At 39.2% G+C, this 15287-nt stretch overlaps 1 protein-coding gene across 6 annotated transcripts in view; it reads right to left on the reverse strand.

The window, feature by feature from the left end:
• Nucleotides 1-15287, reverse strand: part of LOC114300886 (uncharacterized) — a 34656-nt gene that overhangs the window by 18872 nt on the left and 497 nt on the right. For 4 of the 6 annotated variants that reach the window (XR_014363516.1, XM_082919189.1, XM_082919188.1 and 1 more), the window contains exon 2: nt 1166-1209. Coding sequence is in view for 5 of the 6 variants with exons in the window: in XM_082919189.1 (XP_082775315.1) it covers nt 1166-1209 (44 nt within the window). In the remaining variant the exon portion in view is untranslated. Of the gene's footprint in view, nt 1-1165; nt 1210-8958; nt 14989-15287 lie in introns of those variants that run through there. The other 2 variants (XM_082919186.1, XM_082919187.1) reach the window with 1 other exon arrangement.

Consider the following 15287-nt stretch of genomic DNA (forward strand, 5'->3'; position numbering starts at 1 on the left):
AAAATTTCTCTTTCACGCCAATATATTTCATATTGACAAGTTCGAATGGCGAAATTCAAATAGTTTGTCATTTTTTACACTTGGCTGTCCCACTGGGCATGCCAAAAATGTTGGCTTATTTTTCCTATGAAGGAAAATATCATAAATGCGAGCGTGCCAGCAAGGATTGAAAAATCCTTATAGATTAAATTCAAGCCAATTATCAAGCGATTGTGTTGACGGTTCTTTTGCCTCAACGAAGAGGACTTCAAATTTGCCAAGTGTAGCGAAAAGAAAAAGTAAAAGAAGAAAAAGGGACGGAGAAAGATGATTGAGTGAACAATCAAAGTAATAAATACTTACCTCTACTCCTATGCTTCGAAAAGAAAGTGCATAAAATGCTTCGAAATGAAAATGCTGAAAATAAATGCTTCGAAATATAAATCTATGTTAAATTACTCCTAAGATAAGGAAAATGACAAGAAATATTGAAATCAATTGTCTTTGATTTAAGTTCTGGATCCTTTATAATGTAACCATTAATGGCTATTTATAGAAGAAAAAATACAGCAATAACTATTTAGTAACTACCCATTTCTTCCATCTTCATTCTTGTCTTGCCATGTGTCCTCCCACTCATCCACTTTGTCCTTCATATTCTCCATTGTCTCTATAACTTCTTTTAACTTCCAAATGAATAAAAGGATGACACGTGTCCTGCAATTATATAAATAATAAATAATAATAAAAATTGCAGATTTATGGTGCTAACAGTAGTATACAAAACTCTTACCACATTAATGTTGTTGTATCTATTCTTTTCCCAGAAATGCCTACTTAAATGTCTCACAATAAGGATTTAGACCACACAATTATGCCCTGCTCATGCTGTGCTACGTTTGACCACCCAAATCCCGTGATGCTCTCCCCTATTATTCAATGAGTTTTTTGTCTTTTCCACCAGCTAATCATCTCCAGACCTTTGTTTACAGAAAAGATTAGCTCTTAGCTAGATATCCATTAGACATAATACCATTTTAGTCTTCATTTAAAGATCCTTTCCATAAACAACATACAGGACTCTAAAACTTGAACCAAACTACGCAAGAAATGGTAAAGATATGTGGTTGTTGGAGTACCATAACTAACTCATTTCCAGATAAAGCTCTGACATAAGGAGGCTCACCTGTCCATGAAGTCCCCAACCAAAAGTAACCAGTGCACCAGCATCTGATCATGAAATAAATGATGAACGGAAGAAAGCATATCAGCATAAAATAGTTACAACTTGCAATAAATTAACATCATTTTGAACTAATATATGTTCAAAAGAACCAGGTAAGATGCAGTAGGCAATCTTGATCAAGTTGCATCCCAAGTTAACCAAAAGGGATGGAAATTACTATAAGGACAAAAGACATCTGAAATAGGGCACAACAACTAGATAGTCAATTACGAATGTGAAACTCAGTCTTGAACCATATTAGAGTAGTCCACTGAATCTTCATTTTTTATTTTTTATTATAAATTTTAAGTCCACTTGAAGAAAAATTGAAAATGTTATCATCCAATGTGATTGTGGAAAAACCTGTTGTTACTGCCCTGTGACGACCTCAACATGCGATACCCTTTATGTAAGTTCCTAGAGCTTTAATTGCCAAGTTCATGCTTCCTTGGTGAACTACTGAAGACCTATCTTTTTCAAATGAGGATGGCTCGATGCAAGGTGTGAAAAGAGGAAAAGACACCATTTTTATCCTAGAACACAAACCAATCTGGCCTTTGCCTCCATAGCCCCAACCCCATACTATCCCACATCTAAAACTTTGGTAAGAACGTGATGCATCAGGAGTCTTGCTTTACACTAAAGATCTTCCATGGCTTCGTACTTCATATGACCTACAAAACTATATTGCGTAACCACAAAGAAGTAACTTCACCTAAAAACTGTCCTTCGCGAGCCTCAGTATTCAGGAGAAGGTGGATTTACTTGAAAGTGCTAAAGTGTGTCGGCCACCAGCAGCAACAGATGTAATCCTTACTCCTGGATCCAGGTCTACAAGACAAGGTGCTGCTGAGAGAGTTTCATCAGTAGATGTAGAGCTTTCAACTTCTTATGTTTAGTGGATGATATTCTTCTTCGATTTACACTTTCCTCTCCTGGTTTATTATTATCGGATTAAGTTACTGCAGCAGCAGTTGGCTTTGATCCGTTAAATCGTGGGCTCATTGTAGTAAAATTAAGTTATTATATTAGTCTTCGAAAATTCAAAAGCATGTTCCATCAGCTTTCTTTGATAAAAAGGTTGCCTCCAACTTATCTTGTTCAAACAGGATTGAACTTTGTTTTCCAAAATTTTCCTTTTCAAAGCTCCCTCCAGAAGAAAAATCACGAACAATTTTCCCTGAGGGAACACATTCCTTCCATCCTCATGTGTATACTTCACCTATATCTACGTTTTGATGATTCAAAACAGCATAAGATTACAAATCTGTTTTTGATCTCCTTCACTTTCCTTCTCCTACTTTTATTCTTTAAGCATCGCCTTCATAGCTTATCCAATATACTACAAAATTAGTAATACTTCATTTGTTTGCTGACAAAATGGAAGGGAACTGAAGAAATCAACAAATTAAAACTCTTAGAATCTTCAGGTTTGGAACATGAAGAAACAAGAATTTCCACCATGTTAGGTTTTTATTCTTGGCAATCCCGTTTGACAAAACTCTTTTCAGTTGTAATTTTATTCGTTCTTTTATTTCAGTGGGGCTATGAGTTTTAGATGCGAATCAAACCTAAATTGTGCCTTGTAGAGAAGTTTGTGGTGCTAATTTTTTCATGTTTGCCACTTCGCTGACTATGTCGGGGATTCAGTTGCCCGGTCAGCTCGTGAGGATCGAGGGGGCAGCGCCCCTTGGCGGGTCTGGGGCAGCGCCTAGGCGGGGTCGAGGGGCAGCGCCCTTGAAGCAAAAAGCAAAATTTCAGTCGAAATTGTTTGTTTGTTCGAGCGGCCATTCTTGCGCTCAAGCGGAGATTGCGACCTTTCAGAAGTTTCACTCGCCTACAAAAGTAACAGGAGTTGTTTTTTCCTACTCGAGTGGCCATTCCTGTGCTCTAGCGCAGATTCGCTCGAGCGTCCATTCTTGGGCGCTCGAGCGGAGATCACGGATCTGTTTTCTATAGATAAGTGTTTCAGTCCGATTTTAGGATATAGCTGCCAGATCTTCTTTTTAGGTATTATGGTTTTCATATGGAGTTTCTTTGCTTGTTTCCTTTGATATCTGTGAGAGTTTAATCATGAATTGAGTGGATTATATCAAAGGGTTTGTTTGTTTTGTTTTATTCACAAAAGAGGGAGTCGTTCTTCGGTGGATTCTGTGAAATTTTGGCTTGAAGCTTTGGTGGATTCTGGAGTGGCTCATCGTCGTGGATTCGACATCGGCATTGTGGATTCAACATTGGGCAAGACAATTCTGAGGTGAAGACTGTGAGAATATCATCGTATATATTAGGCATTCTATATATTTGGCATGATTGTGTATATACATATTAGGCAAAGTTGTGATGTCAATTCTGTATTTTCCTTTTTTGGTCCTTTTTGGTCAGTCGTTAGGATTATATAAACTAGTCTTGATGTAATTGATACACAACGGAATATACAGAAACATTCAGAAATCTTACATGGTATCAGAGCCGCGTTTGAAACCCTAGCAGCAATCACGAAAACCTTTAGTTGCTTCTCCCTTTGGTTGGTGGTTCACTTGAGATTGCTTTCTAGGTCATCGGAGTTCGACCAATCTATCCTCGCAACTTGTCCCTAGTTCGCAAGGATATGAGTTCGATCCATCTTCGGTTCATTCTGCCAAAACTCTTGGTTCTCTTGTTCGAACGCATCTGGTCCATCTTTGTGTGTGTTCGTTGTTTTGTGATTAGGTGCTCGAGCAGTTCTCTCTCCCTCTCGTTCAGAATCACGACACCTATACCCATCATGGTTCACGATCTCTTTCTGGTTTGGATTCGATCTCTTCTCAGTGTCGAATTCTTCGATTCGTCTGCCTTTATTGCAATCGACTTCTCTAGTTCTCTCTCTCTTTGGTTCTGCTTGGGTCGTAATATTGCTCTTGGTTATTTTGAAGGGGTTGAAGTCAAACAGGAGCTTAGGTCTCTCATTATTATTGTTTGACCCATTCTTCTCTGTCCATTACATTTAGACCCTTCTTTGGCTATTTCGGTTTTATCCTACTTGAACTCAGTTTTCTGGTTACTATGATATCTCTGCCTTTTGATGAGTGTACCTCTGCCATCAGAAAGGCCATTGGAAGTATCATTGTCCCAAGAAGAGATGTTTATCTGCTTCGCCTGTGTCTGCCTCGTCTTCTCAGTAGTTTTCGATCAAGTTCTGGACTTCTTTTCTGAGTGTCGTTTGGCTTTCCGCCGGTTCTACTACATTTACTCCACTCCTGATCTTGACTTGGCTTCCTTAACTGCTCAGATTAGTCAGCTTCAGCATACACTGATTAGTCAGTTTCAATATCTATTGTCTACCTTCCAGCCATCCCCATCTACTTCCATTGTTTCCTCTCTTCATTCAGGTTTGCTTAGGTCTTCTTCAGGTATCACTTCGTCTGTTTGGATTTTTGACTCTGGTGCTTCTCATCATATGACTTCCCATCTCTTCTTACTTCAAAATTGTACTCATCATCCTCTTCTTATTACTGTCAATGCTGCTAATGGGTCTGGTGTGTTTGTTATATCTGTTGGGTCTGTCCTACTGTCTGCTATGTCTGTTGTCTCTATTCCATCTGTCCTATATGTTCCTCAATTATTTGTCAATTTATTATCTATCAATCAGCTTGATGCCTCTAGTTTTGATGTTATCTTTTATTCTTCTATCTGTTCTGTGCAGGATCAGATGTCTAAGTAGTAGATTAGGACCGGCTGTCGAGTTGGAGACCTCTATGTGGTGGAGAGCTTACATCTGCCTATGGTAACCTCTCAGACTGCCTTTTTCTCTTTTCAATTAGATTCTCTGTCTAGTCCTTTTTACTTGTGACATTCTAGATTAGGGCATTTGTCTGCTGATCACTTAGCTCAGTCGGGTATATTAGGTAAAGTTTCTCCTAGTGAACTTACTGAATGTCGGGGGTGTAAACTTACCAAAATGACGGCCTTACCTTTTCATAAAAGTCCTTTTATATCTGATACATCATTTTCTTTAGTTTATATTGATATTTGAGGCCTTTCTCCTATTCTCACTAAAAGGAGTTCTGCATACTATGTGTCTTTTGTTGATGACTGCACCCGTTACACTTAGGTTTATCTTATGACTCATAAGTCTGACTTCTACTAGATATACCGTACTTTTTAGTCTATGGTCACTACACAGTTTGGGTCTATTATTAAATTTTTGCGGTCTGACTTGGGTGGGAAATACTTTAAAACTGAATTCTGTGAATACTTGGTCAAATTGGATACCATTCACCAAACTTCTTGTACTGATACACCTGCCCAAAATGGTCGAGCTGAGTGTAAACACCGTCATCTTCTTGAGAGAACTAGGTCTCTCATTCTCTCTGCCTCCATTCTAGCTCCATTTTGGAATGAGACAGTTCTTACTACTGCTTTTCTTCTCAACCATATGTCTACCCCCCTTCTTTTTGGTCGATCTCCTTATGAGGCTCAGTTTTCCCAACTTTCTAATTACTTCCTTCTTCGTGTGTTTGGATCTGCTTGTTTTGTCCTTTTATCCCGTAAAGATAGGACCAAACTTAGTGCTCGGTCTGTCCTATGTGTCTTTTTGGGTTATAGTCTCATTCAAAAAGGTTATCTCTGTTATGACCCTATTTTTCGTCGCCTTTATGTTTCTCGCCATGTTGCTTTTCTCGAACGCCTACCTTATTTTCAACTTCCTCCTCTCACCGCCCCTGTTTTCAAAAAGGATTTGGTTCATATTGATCTATTTCCTTCTGAGGTCTCGTCTGATCAGTACATCTCCACTGTTCCTTCTAAGTTTGTTCCATCTTCTCTTCCTGTTTCACCTCTGGTTGTTTCTTTTCCTTCGGCTTCTTCTCCTCCTCTATTATTAGTTTATTCTCGTCGCAAGGCTCTCCTCCACCAGTTATCTCTGCCCCTGTTGCTGATCCTCCTGCTTCTGACGACTCTGATCCTGCTGCACACAGATATCCTACTCGTGAGCTTTGTTCTCCAAACAGGTTGGGTTGGTCTAATATATGTTTTCCTGTTTCCTATCGTACTTTTTTGTCTGTTATTCATTTTTTTTCAGAACCTCAATCTTACAAGGAGGTCTGTCCGGATCCTCATTGGGTTCAAGCTATAGAGGATGAGTTATCTGCTCTACAGAAAACTAGTACTTGGAAGTTGGTTCCCTTACCTGCTAGTAAGAATCTGGTTGGTTGCAAATGGGTTTATTAAGTCAAGACTCATTCTAATGGTTCTCTTGAGCACTACAAAGTTCGTCTGGTTGCCAAAGGTTTCTCACAGGAGTATGGTATTGATTATGAGGAGACTTTTGCTACTGTTGCTAAGATGACTACTGTCCCTACTTTGATCTTTGTCACTGCTGTTCGTTCTTGGCAAGGTTTTAAAAAGCGGCCGCAACCGTTATGTAATGCCGTTATGTAACAGTTGTGGTGGTTACCGCTACCCATTGCGACCGCTTTTGCAATGTGATTGAGACTCACAGGTGTGTCGACCGTAGTGGCTGTTGTAGTGGTCATAACGATGCCGTAACGGCTATAACGGCCTGTTACGCACCGTTACGTAACGGTTCCAAATTGCTTCTTTCGAAAAAACACAAAAAAAAAAAAAAAAAAAAACTGAAAATGGGGAAAGAGGGATAGAGAGAAGATAAAGAAAGAAGATAGAAGAGCAAGAGATAGAGAAAGAGAAGAGGGAAGATGAAGATCATGTTATTGATTTGTTGAAACTGTAAGACCTATGTTATTCTATTCAATTGCTATCACTCAACTATTTTGTTTGTGTGTGTCTATCTATATATTGTTTAATAATAATAATAATAATAATAATAATAATAAGTGTAGTCATTATCTATTTGGCTTGGTTAAAATATGTATATGTATATATATATATATATATTTAGACTCTTATTTATTCTTTTACTTTTGTCATTATTTATCTTATATATAATAGTTAGTGATTGATTTTTTGTATAATATAAAGTCATTAATTATTAAAATAAAATATAAAAAACTCAGTTTATAGTGATTTAAAAATATGAAATATATTGAATCATACTTAAAAATTTACAAAAATTGATTAATACTTATTTTAAACCCAATAAATATGATCATGGAAAAAAAAAATATGCGTATCGATAAGTTTTTTTTCAAATTGTGCGAAAAATAAAAAAATTCACGGTTTCGATTACCACAACCGTTACGCTACGGCCTTTATACCCCGCAACTGCAACTGCGCCACCGCTACCGTTACGGCGACCGCAACCGCTTTTCAGAACCTTGGTTCTTGGCCTCTTTATCAGATGAAGGTTAAAAATACTTTTCTTTATGGTCATCTCACCGAAGAGGTTTACATGTGTCCTCCCCCTGGCTTTCCTCATTCCTCTGGACAAGTTTGTCGCCTTTGGCGTGCTCTGTATGGTCTGAAACAGTCTCCTCGTGCTTGGTGTAATCGCTTGTTGCGTTATTACTATATGTGGATGATATGATCATCACTGGTTCTGCCTCTTCTGTTATATCTGAGGTCAAGCAGCATCTTTTCTGCACCTTTGAAATGAAGGATCTGGGCCCATTGGGATATTTTCTTGGTATTGAGGTAGATTCTTCTCCCAAGGGCTACTTTCTCTCTCAGGCCAAGTATGCCAATGAGGTTATTCATCGTGTCGGTCTTACTGACACTAAGCTTTCTGATACCCCCATTGAGCTTAATGTCAAGCTCAACACTACTGATGGTGTTCTTCTAGATGATTTTACTTTATATCGAGAACTTGTGGGTTGTTTAGTCTATTTGATGTTTACTTGTCCTGATCTTGCCTATGCTATTCATGTGGTTAGCCATTTTGTCTCTGCTTCTTGCTCCCCATATTGGGCTGCATTGGTTCGGATTCTTCGCTATCTTCGGGGTACTATCTTTCAAGGTTTACTGTTGTCCTCTACCGTTGTCCGTTCGCTAAGCTCATCAGAAAGTGCTTCTGTTGTAGCTGGTAAAACCGTCGTATCCTGGGAAGTAGACGCCAGCGTACCTCTAGCACCCAACGGTGAGGCGGCGAATCTATTTTAATGAGACTGTGGTATCACACAGGTTTCGGTTTGCTTCATTTAACCATTTTATATTTTATCTGTATTTTATTCAGCATGTTATTTTTCCTGGGATTGAAGGTTTGTTTTGTTCATCTCATAATTTTGCGATATGCAATGTGAAATTATGTAATGTGAGTAGTTTTTCCCAACATTTTTTTTATGGAATAAGGAAAAGATTTTATTCCTAAAATGTAGAGATTCTCCTTGGAATAAAGAGAGATTTTCTCCATTGAATAAATGAGAGATTTTCTTTATGTAATGAAGGATTGTTGTTATTTATTTTTATTGTGTATGGATTTTAAAATGGAAACATGCACAAAAAGTTAGAAGGATGATTTAGTCATATTATTCTAGACATGGCTTAATGGAATATTAAAAAAGAAGATGGGTTAAATGGAATGTAACAATTAGGAATAGGACTTTCTGAAAAATTGCCCTTATTTTAAATATAGTAAAAATAATTAAAGATGTCATTAATCAATTTTAAAAGCAAAACCATCAATTTGATAAAATATAAACTAATTTAATAAAAATATATGTCAATTTTTTTTTTAATTTTTTAAAATTATTTCTACCCACTAAAGATAAAATTATATTCGCTATCTTCGGGGTACACCATTTTTTAAAACTATCTTCGGATTCTTCGCTATCTTCGGGGTACACCTTCATTTAGAGGGATAATGAAGCAAGTGCATCATGGAGGGCTCAAACAGGGTTGAGTCCTTAATGAAGAGTGAAAATGAGCTCAAAAAAAAGGTACTTTCAGTTTTGGTCGGAGCTTGAAACAAAAAGCATATAGGGCTTACAAATGGATCAAGAAAAAGGGTCAAAAGAGGAGAAATGTTACTCACCCTTGAAGACCAAAGCTCTTGTTGCTTCTTGGACCAATTTGCAGCTCCTTTAGCCTTTGAGAAGCCCTCCTTGTTACTGGAAATGAAGTGGTGGTGGTAGAGCTTGGTGGTGATGAAGAAAACAAGGTGTAGGACTTAAGGTTTTTTTAGGAAAATGAAAAGGATGGAGGGAGATATGGATCTTGAGGCTTGAAGAACAAATTTTCTAACCCCTAAATGTGATGCCACCAGCTGGTTATAAGGGCCAAAAAGGGGGTGTAAAGGTGGGGGAAAAGGAGAGCAACTTTCCCCCACAAAATATCCCCCGGATAAAGATATTTTCTGGGGGATAAAGCTCCACAGCTGTAAAGTGCACAGTGCAAGGAACTCGGCCGGCCAGTTACTTTTGCTCCAGGTGGCCGGCCGGCCACACCCCCTAGCCGGCCGGCTAGGGGTCAAAAGGGTCAAGCAGATTTAGTGGCCGGCCACCAACTGATGGTGTCCTCCTATCTGTGTACAACACAACCCTGTGGTTAAAAGTCCAAGAAAGTGGGTCCAAGGGGTTCAACATTAGCTCGGAAAGAGGGGTTCAAAAGGGTCAGGTGGAATTACTGGCCGGCCACCAACTTTTAGGGTCCTCTCATGTGTGTACATCACAAATATGTGGTTCAAAGTTCAAGAAAATGGGTCCAAGGTGTTCAACATTAGCCCGGAAGGAGGGGGTCAAAAGGGTCAAGTAACATTAATGGCCGGCCACCATTTTTTAGGGTCCTCCCATGTGTGTACATCACAAATATGTGGTTCAAAGTTCAAGAAAATGGATCTAAGGTGTTCAACATTAGCCCGGAAGTGTGAAAAACGGGCGCCGGAGGGCGTCGGTGGATGTATAACTGGTTGCTGCAACAATTACTGGCCTCTCCCCCTTCAGTGACCTCCCCGGTGATAAAACAGAGGTACCTGCCAAAAATGAACGAAAACCGTTGCAAAATGAATGCTCGGGGACCAAAACACGCAGTTCGAGGTCCCGAAAATGGGTTGTTAAGCACCGAAAGTGGCGTTCGGCCACGAAGTGGGTTTCTCAGACCCCAGTGTCCCTCAAAAGGGAGTAAATAAGATGCATGCCAAAATCAGAACAAATGGAGATGGTTAGACGGTCCCGAACCGAGGCACACGGCCTGACGGCTCCGAAAACCGGGAACCGGACTCCGAAATGGGCAAAATGGCCTGTGGCCACAAAATGTAGCCTACGGCCACTGAGAGATGGTCTACGGGACCTCTCCCTCCCCTCAGAAAAAGGAATAGCAAAAACCGAGCCTGGTTCGCAAACCGAGACAAAGCACAAAAGAGGGTTCGGAAGTCCGGAGGTAGGGCTCACGGCCGCGACTCTAAAACTTCTGAACGAGCACATTTATGCAACATCACCAAGCGCTCAATCGGTGACGTCTGAGTCTTAAGGTCGGTCAAAAATGGGGTGTCTACACCACCACTAGTTAGAAAAATTAATGCTTGGTGTAGAGACGAAGGTACACACTCATTAAGGTGAATCCAATCCCTACCTAGGAGCACATTGTAATTAGAAGTGGAGTCTATTACAAAGAAAGTTGTTCCCATTAACCTGGAACCAACTTGAAGCTATAAAGATACTACTCCTCTAGCCTCAGATGATCCACCGGAAAAATTACTTATATTTACCTCAGTAGGAAATAAGTCATCGACAGACTTACCAATAGCCTTCAGTGTCCTAGATGGGAGAATGTTGACAATAGCTCCATTGTCTACCAACACCTTTTCCACTGGTACCCTATCCAGAAAAGCTTTAACATACAGAGGCCTAAGATGTTTAATAAGCTTATCTTCTGGTTTTTAAGTACAATTTTCTCCCCATCGACAGACTTAATGACCTCGATTGATCTCAATGGCTTAGCCTATGTCTCAACTATTGCTATCTGAACAGCTGGTTCTATCAAATCTTCAACATCACCTGCCAAGTTATCTGGCTGGTTTGGTTTGGCCTGAAACCTCTGTGGGATGGCCATAATCATGTTGCACTCCTTGGAAGGGGGCAAAGAACCAAAATGAATAGCCGCCAACTTTTCTCCAAAGTCACCACCAGAACTGTCTGATTTCACTTCATCTTCTTTAACCCCTTTATTAACATTCTTGTTATCAATGACCATCTTCTGATCTTGGTCATCTTTCATTACCACATGTTTTTTGTTATTGTTATCTTCTTCATCAGACATCAAATCTTTCTCTAACTGTTTCAACTTTTGCCTTAACAAAGCCTTCTCTGAAAGCTTACCCACAGGTCTGTCTTCAGTCTCTTCTAGTCCCATTTTCCTTTTCAAAATCTGAACTAGTTGCACTGGATGGGTCTTAGAAGTTGAACCTTTCACTTTCTTTTCTTTAGCAGCAGGAACCAATCCTTCTCTAGTCCATACTAAGTCTTGCCTTCCAGATAGTTTATCCCCTGCAGCAGTGGACATCATAGCATGAAACCTTCTTTGTTCTCTCATTTTTTGAGTTCTTGTTTCTCCCATTGGTCTCCAACCACTCATGGGAAACTTTGGATGTGACACTTCTTGCCATCCCGAATGGGATGGTATTGGGGGTTTCACCATTCTTGGCTGGACTAGTTGCATTTCTTGCCTCACTCTTAGGCCATGATGCTGCTGTTGATATCTTCCAGATGGTCTTGCGAATTGTTGATGCCCTCCATATGGCCTCCCAAATTGTTGATAGCCACTATGTGATGCACCAAATTGCTGCTGCTGGCCACTACATGGCTTAGTCAGAACCTTTGGGTTCCCATAAGGCTTAGAACCCTTATGTTGATTGAGCACAGCCCTCACATTACTAGCTCCAACCAAGCATGGATGAACAGATGCTCCCTGGAATAAGAATGGAGCATCATCCTTACCATAGTTCTCTACAGGTCCAAAAATTCCAGGATCTGTTCCATCATAGAACAAACAATCGTTATCAAAAATTTGTAAATCTCCACTTCCTATAGTATTAAAGCTTAGGCCAACATCTTTTCTAATTTGTTGAATCCCATTAATCACAATGGCCTTAGTTTTTTTCTTTTTTAGAACTACATCTGAAATAGATGAAACTCTCACTTGGTTCCTTTTGAACTCTTTTTCCTTTTGCTTCTTTTGCCATTTTCTCCAGCCTTTTCTTGTGAAGTTTTTCTAACTTCACCTACAAAACTCTAGGATTTTTTCCTTTTTTCTTCTGATCAGTAGCCACCATATTGATTTCCACCATACTAGGAAATGGATCACTGTCAACTGCCATTACCCCTTTATCTTTTTCTGCATATTTTAACATCCATTTCTGAATTAAATCCTACACACAATTGCGAAATGTAACACAATTATTAGTAGAATGTCTGAAACAATTATGTCATTTGCAATATTCCTTACCAACTATGTCCCTTTCTTTAGGAATGTTGTGGCCTGGAGTTAAATTTAAAAACTTATTTGTTAATAACTCATCAAATAATGCATCTGCTTTAGACAAATCAAAATAATATTGTCTATGTGATATAGCCACATTCTTTTTGGCTGGTTGTGTTGCTGGCATGATTATAGGTTGGTCTGTCTTTCTTAATGTCTCACAAACCACGGGTTTTTTACCTATTACTTGGGCAATATCTATGTTAACTTCCATGTCAAATTTAACTTCTTGATAATAAGTGCCTAATGAAGCTGTATTTCTATGTTCTTCTTCTCTGAGAATGGCCTCATAACTAGTTGCCCTTGAAGACAACTCAAATAAATCCCTAAACATCATGCCTTCAATTTTTTTCCTAAGCTCAAAATCTAAACTATTTTGGGCTAATCTTATTATTTCTATTTCAGGCATGTATACATGACAACGGTTTTTTACTTTTTTAAACCTGTTGATGTATTGTTCTGCACTTTCTCCTTGTCTTTGTTTAAATTTTGACAAGTCCACCATTGTTACTTCAGGTTCAGTTCTAAAGAACTGAGCATGAAACTGATTTTCTATGTCTTGCCAAGTATGAACAGAGTTCTCTGGCAAGTTAATAAACCAAGTAAATGCCACTTTCGACAAAGAATGAGGAAAGAGCTTTAACTTTAAATTATTATCATAACCAGGTTCTCTACACTGGAGTATGAATCTGCCCGCATGTTCTATGGTTGATTGTCTTTCCTCCCCTGTGAATAAAGTAAACTCAGGAATTCTGTAATTCCTTGGAATGGGAATTGTTTCCATCCATGGAGGGTAAGGACTCCTAAACATTGGTCTATCTGACCTTCTCAAGCCTGGACCATACATTTCCTGTACGATGTTCATTATTTGTTGTCTGTTAACTTGAGGTTCTAAGTATTGTCGTTGCTGCCCTCCTCCTTCAACCTCCCGTTGGAAGTAAGGATTAGGAGGACTAGGCCTTCTAGGCCTTGGATACATCATGTAGGGTTCAAAAAATGGTTGAGGCATGGTAAAATACCTTGCATCTTGAGGCCTTATGTGATTAAATGGCCTATTTCTCTGTTCTGCCACAGCCTAATAACCAGGTCCTTTAAATGCAAGATTATCATACATTTGTGGCCTTAGTTGCCCCCCAGGTCTCATTTCCATATTATTTACATTGTGATTAAACACTGGGTTTGTATGATATGTGGGTTGCTCCCTCTCAAACATTGGATTTATGTTCATTCCATCCTCATATCTCTCTTGGAGTGTGGGAGGTCTATAAAATGATACGGGTTCACTTACTTTTTCATGCTGTTAAGGGGCCATTTGGGGCTTAGGTTTTGCTCTTTCCCCTTGTGCTTCCTCTCCAATCTTTCTTGATTGACTGGGCTTGATGTTGGCTTTCTCAAACAAAGCCATTAAGTCATCAATCATCGCTTGGTTCTTATATGCTGACATGGAACCAATTGCTTACTGGGTATGCAGCAAAAGAGCCCTTCTTGGATCAACTAGTGGACAACTGGATTAGCCAGTTTTGGCCACATTTTGGCCATTTCCTTGGCCTATTTCTTGCCTGGCCACTGAATGGCCATCAGTTAAGTTGTCTTGTACTCCTTCAATTCCATCGTCCAACTCTTCTTCATCTTCGACCATTTTCTCAGGATCTTCAAAGACTTCATGCTGTTTCTTCCTAGCCATCACTCCAAATTAGACAGGTTCTACTGGGCGTGCCAAAATATGTTAGCAAAAAATCTGGTCTGGGCCAAATCGACAGGGGTGATTCGACAAAGATGCCAAACTTTTACAAACAGTAACAAATCAAGCAATTGTGGTTTGAACGTCCTATGCCTTGACAGATTCAAGGACTTCTTTGGAGGTTGAACTAACAAAGTTCAATGTACATGACAATCGACAGAGAATTCTTAGTTATAGAAATTGAACTACAGATAGACTACTCCTAAGTAAGAACTAACAAAGTTAAGTTACTCCTAATGCTATAAGGGTTATGAATTTGTTTGAAGATCTTTCTAACTTCGAATTCCCAGCTTTTATATTGCTAGTCTTCAAACCCCACTGCTGCTCTGCTGCCATGTGTCCCATCATATAGCCAGCTACTTCCACTTCAATGCCCATGATCTCTGCAACTGCCAGTAACTGCTTCTCTGTTGCAGCTTTTCTCCTTCTAAGAAACATGACACGTATCCTGTATGCCTTGCGTGCTAACTTTATGGCTTGACGCCTGGGCCATGTTTGGCCACATTCCACTTCATTACTAGACGAATCGATAGGAAAACTACAACTGCCACGTTTGTCTCTTTGACTATTTCCTTTCTGTCACTTGCTCTGTATTCTAGGCTTCATATTCACTCGCTTTTCACTTGTAAACTTGTGGAAACTAGTGGTCTTTAAACCTAGCATCCGCTAGACTAATTCTCTGCATTTGTTACATACAATTGACAAAGAATATACAATTTTTAGTGTCAACACAAACAGACTAGTCATTGAGGAGACGAAATTGATAGTGAACTCCAAATCCTATGAATATAATGTGTCTGATCCTTGACTAATCTTAACAATGTAGGACGTGAGAATAAGTAAAAACTAGCACAAGTAAAGCTCATATCTACATTCTCACGCTTTACCGAGCTTAATTGGCCACTTTTAGGTATCCAAAAGATGTAAAATAGATCAGAAATGGTATTTAGACTTTCAACATAATATATGAATCCATTA

Source organism: Camellia sinensis, chromosome 3 (assembly GCF_055761805.1).
Source record: "Camellia sinensis isolate YWXY chromosome 3, ASM5576180v1, whole genome shotgun sequence".
In the NCBI taxonomy this organism is placed as follows: Eukaryota; Viridiplantae; Streptophyta; class Magnoliopsida; order Ericales; family Theaceae; genus Camellia; species Camellia sinensis.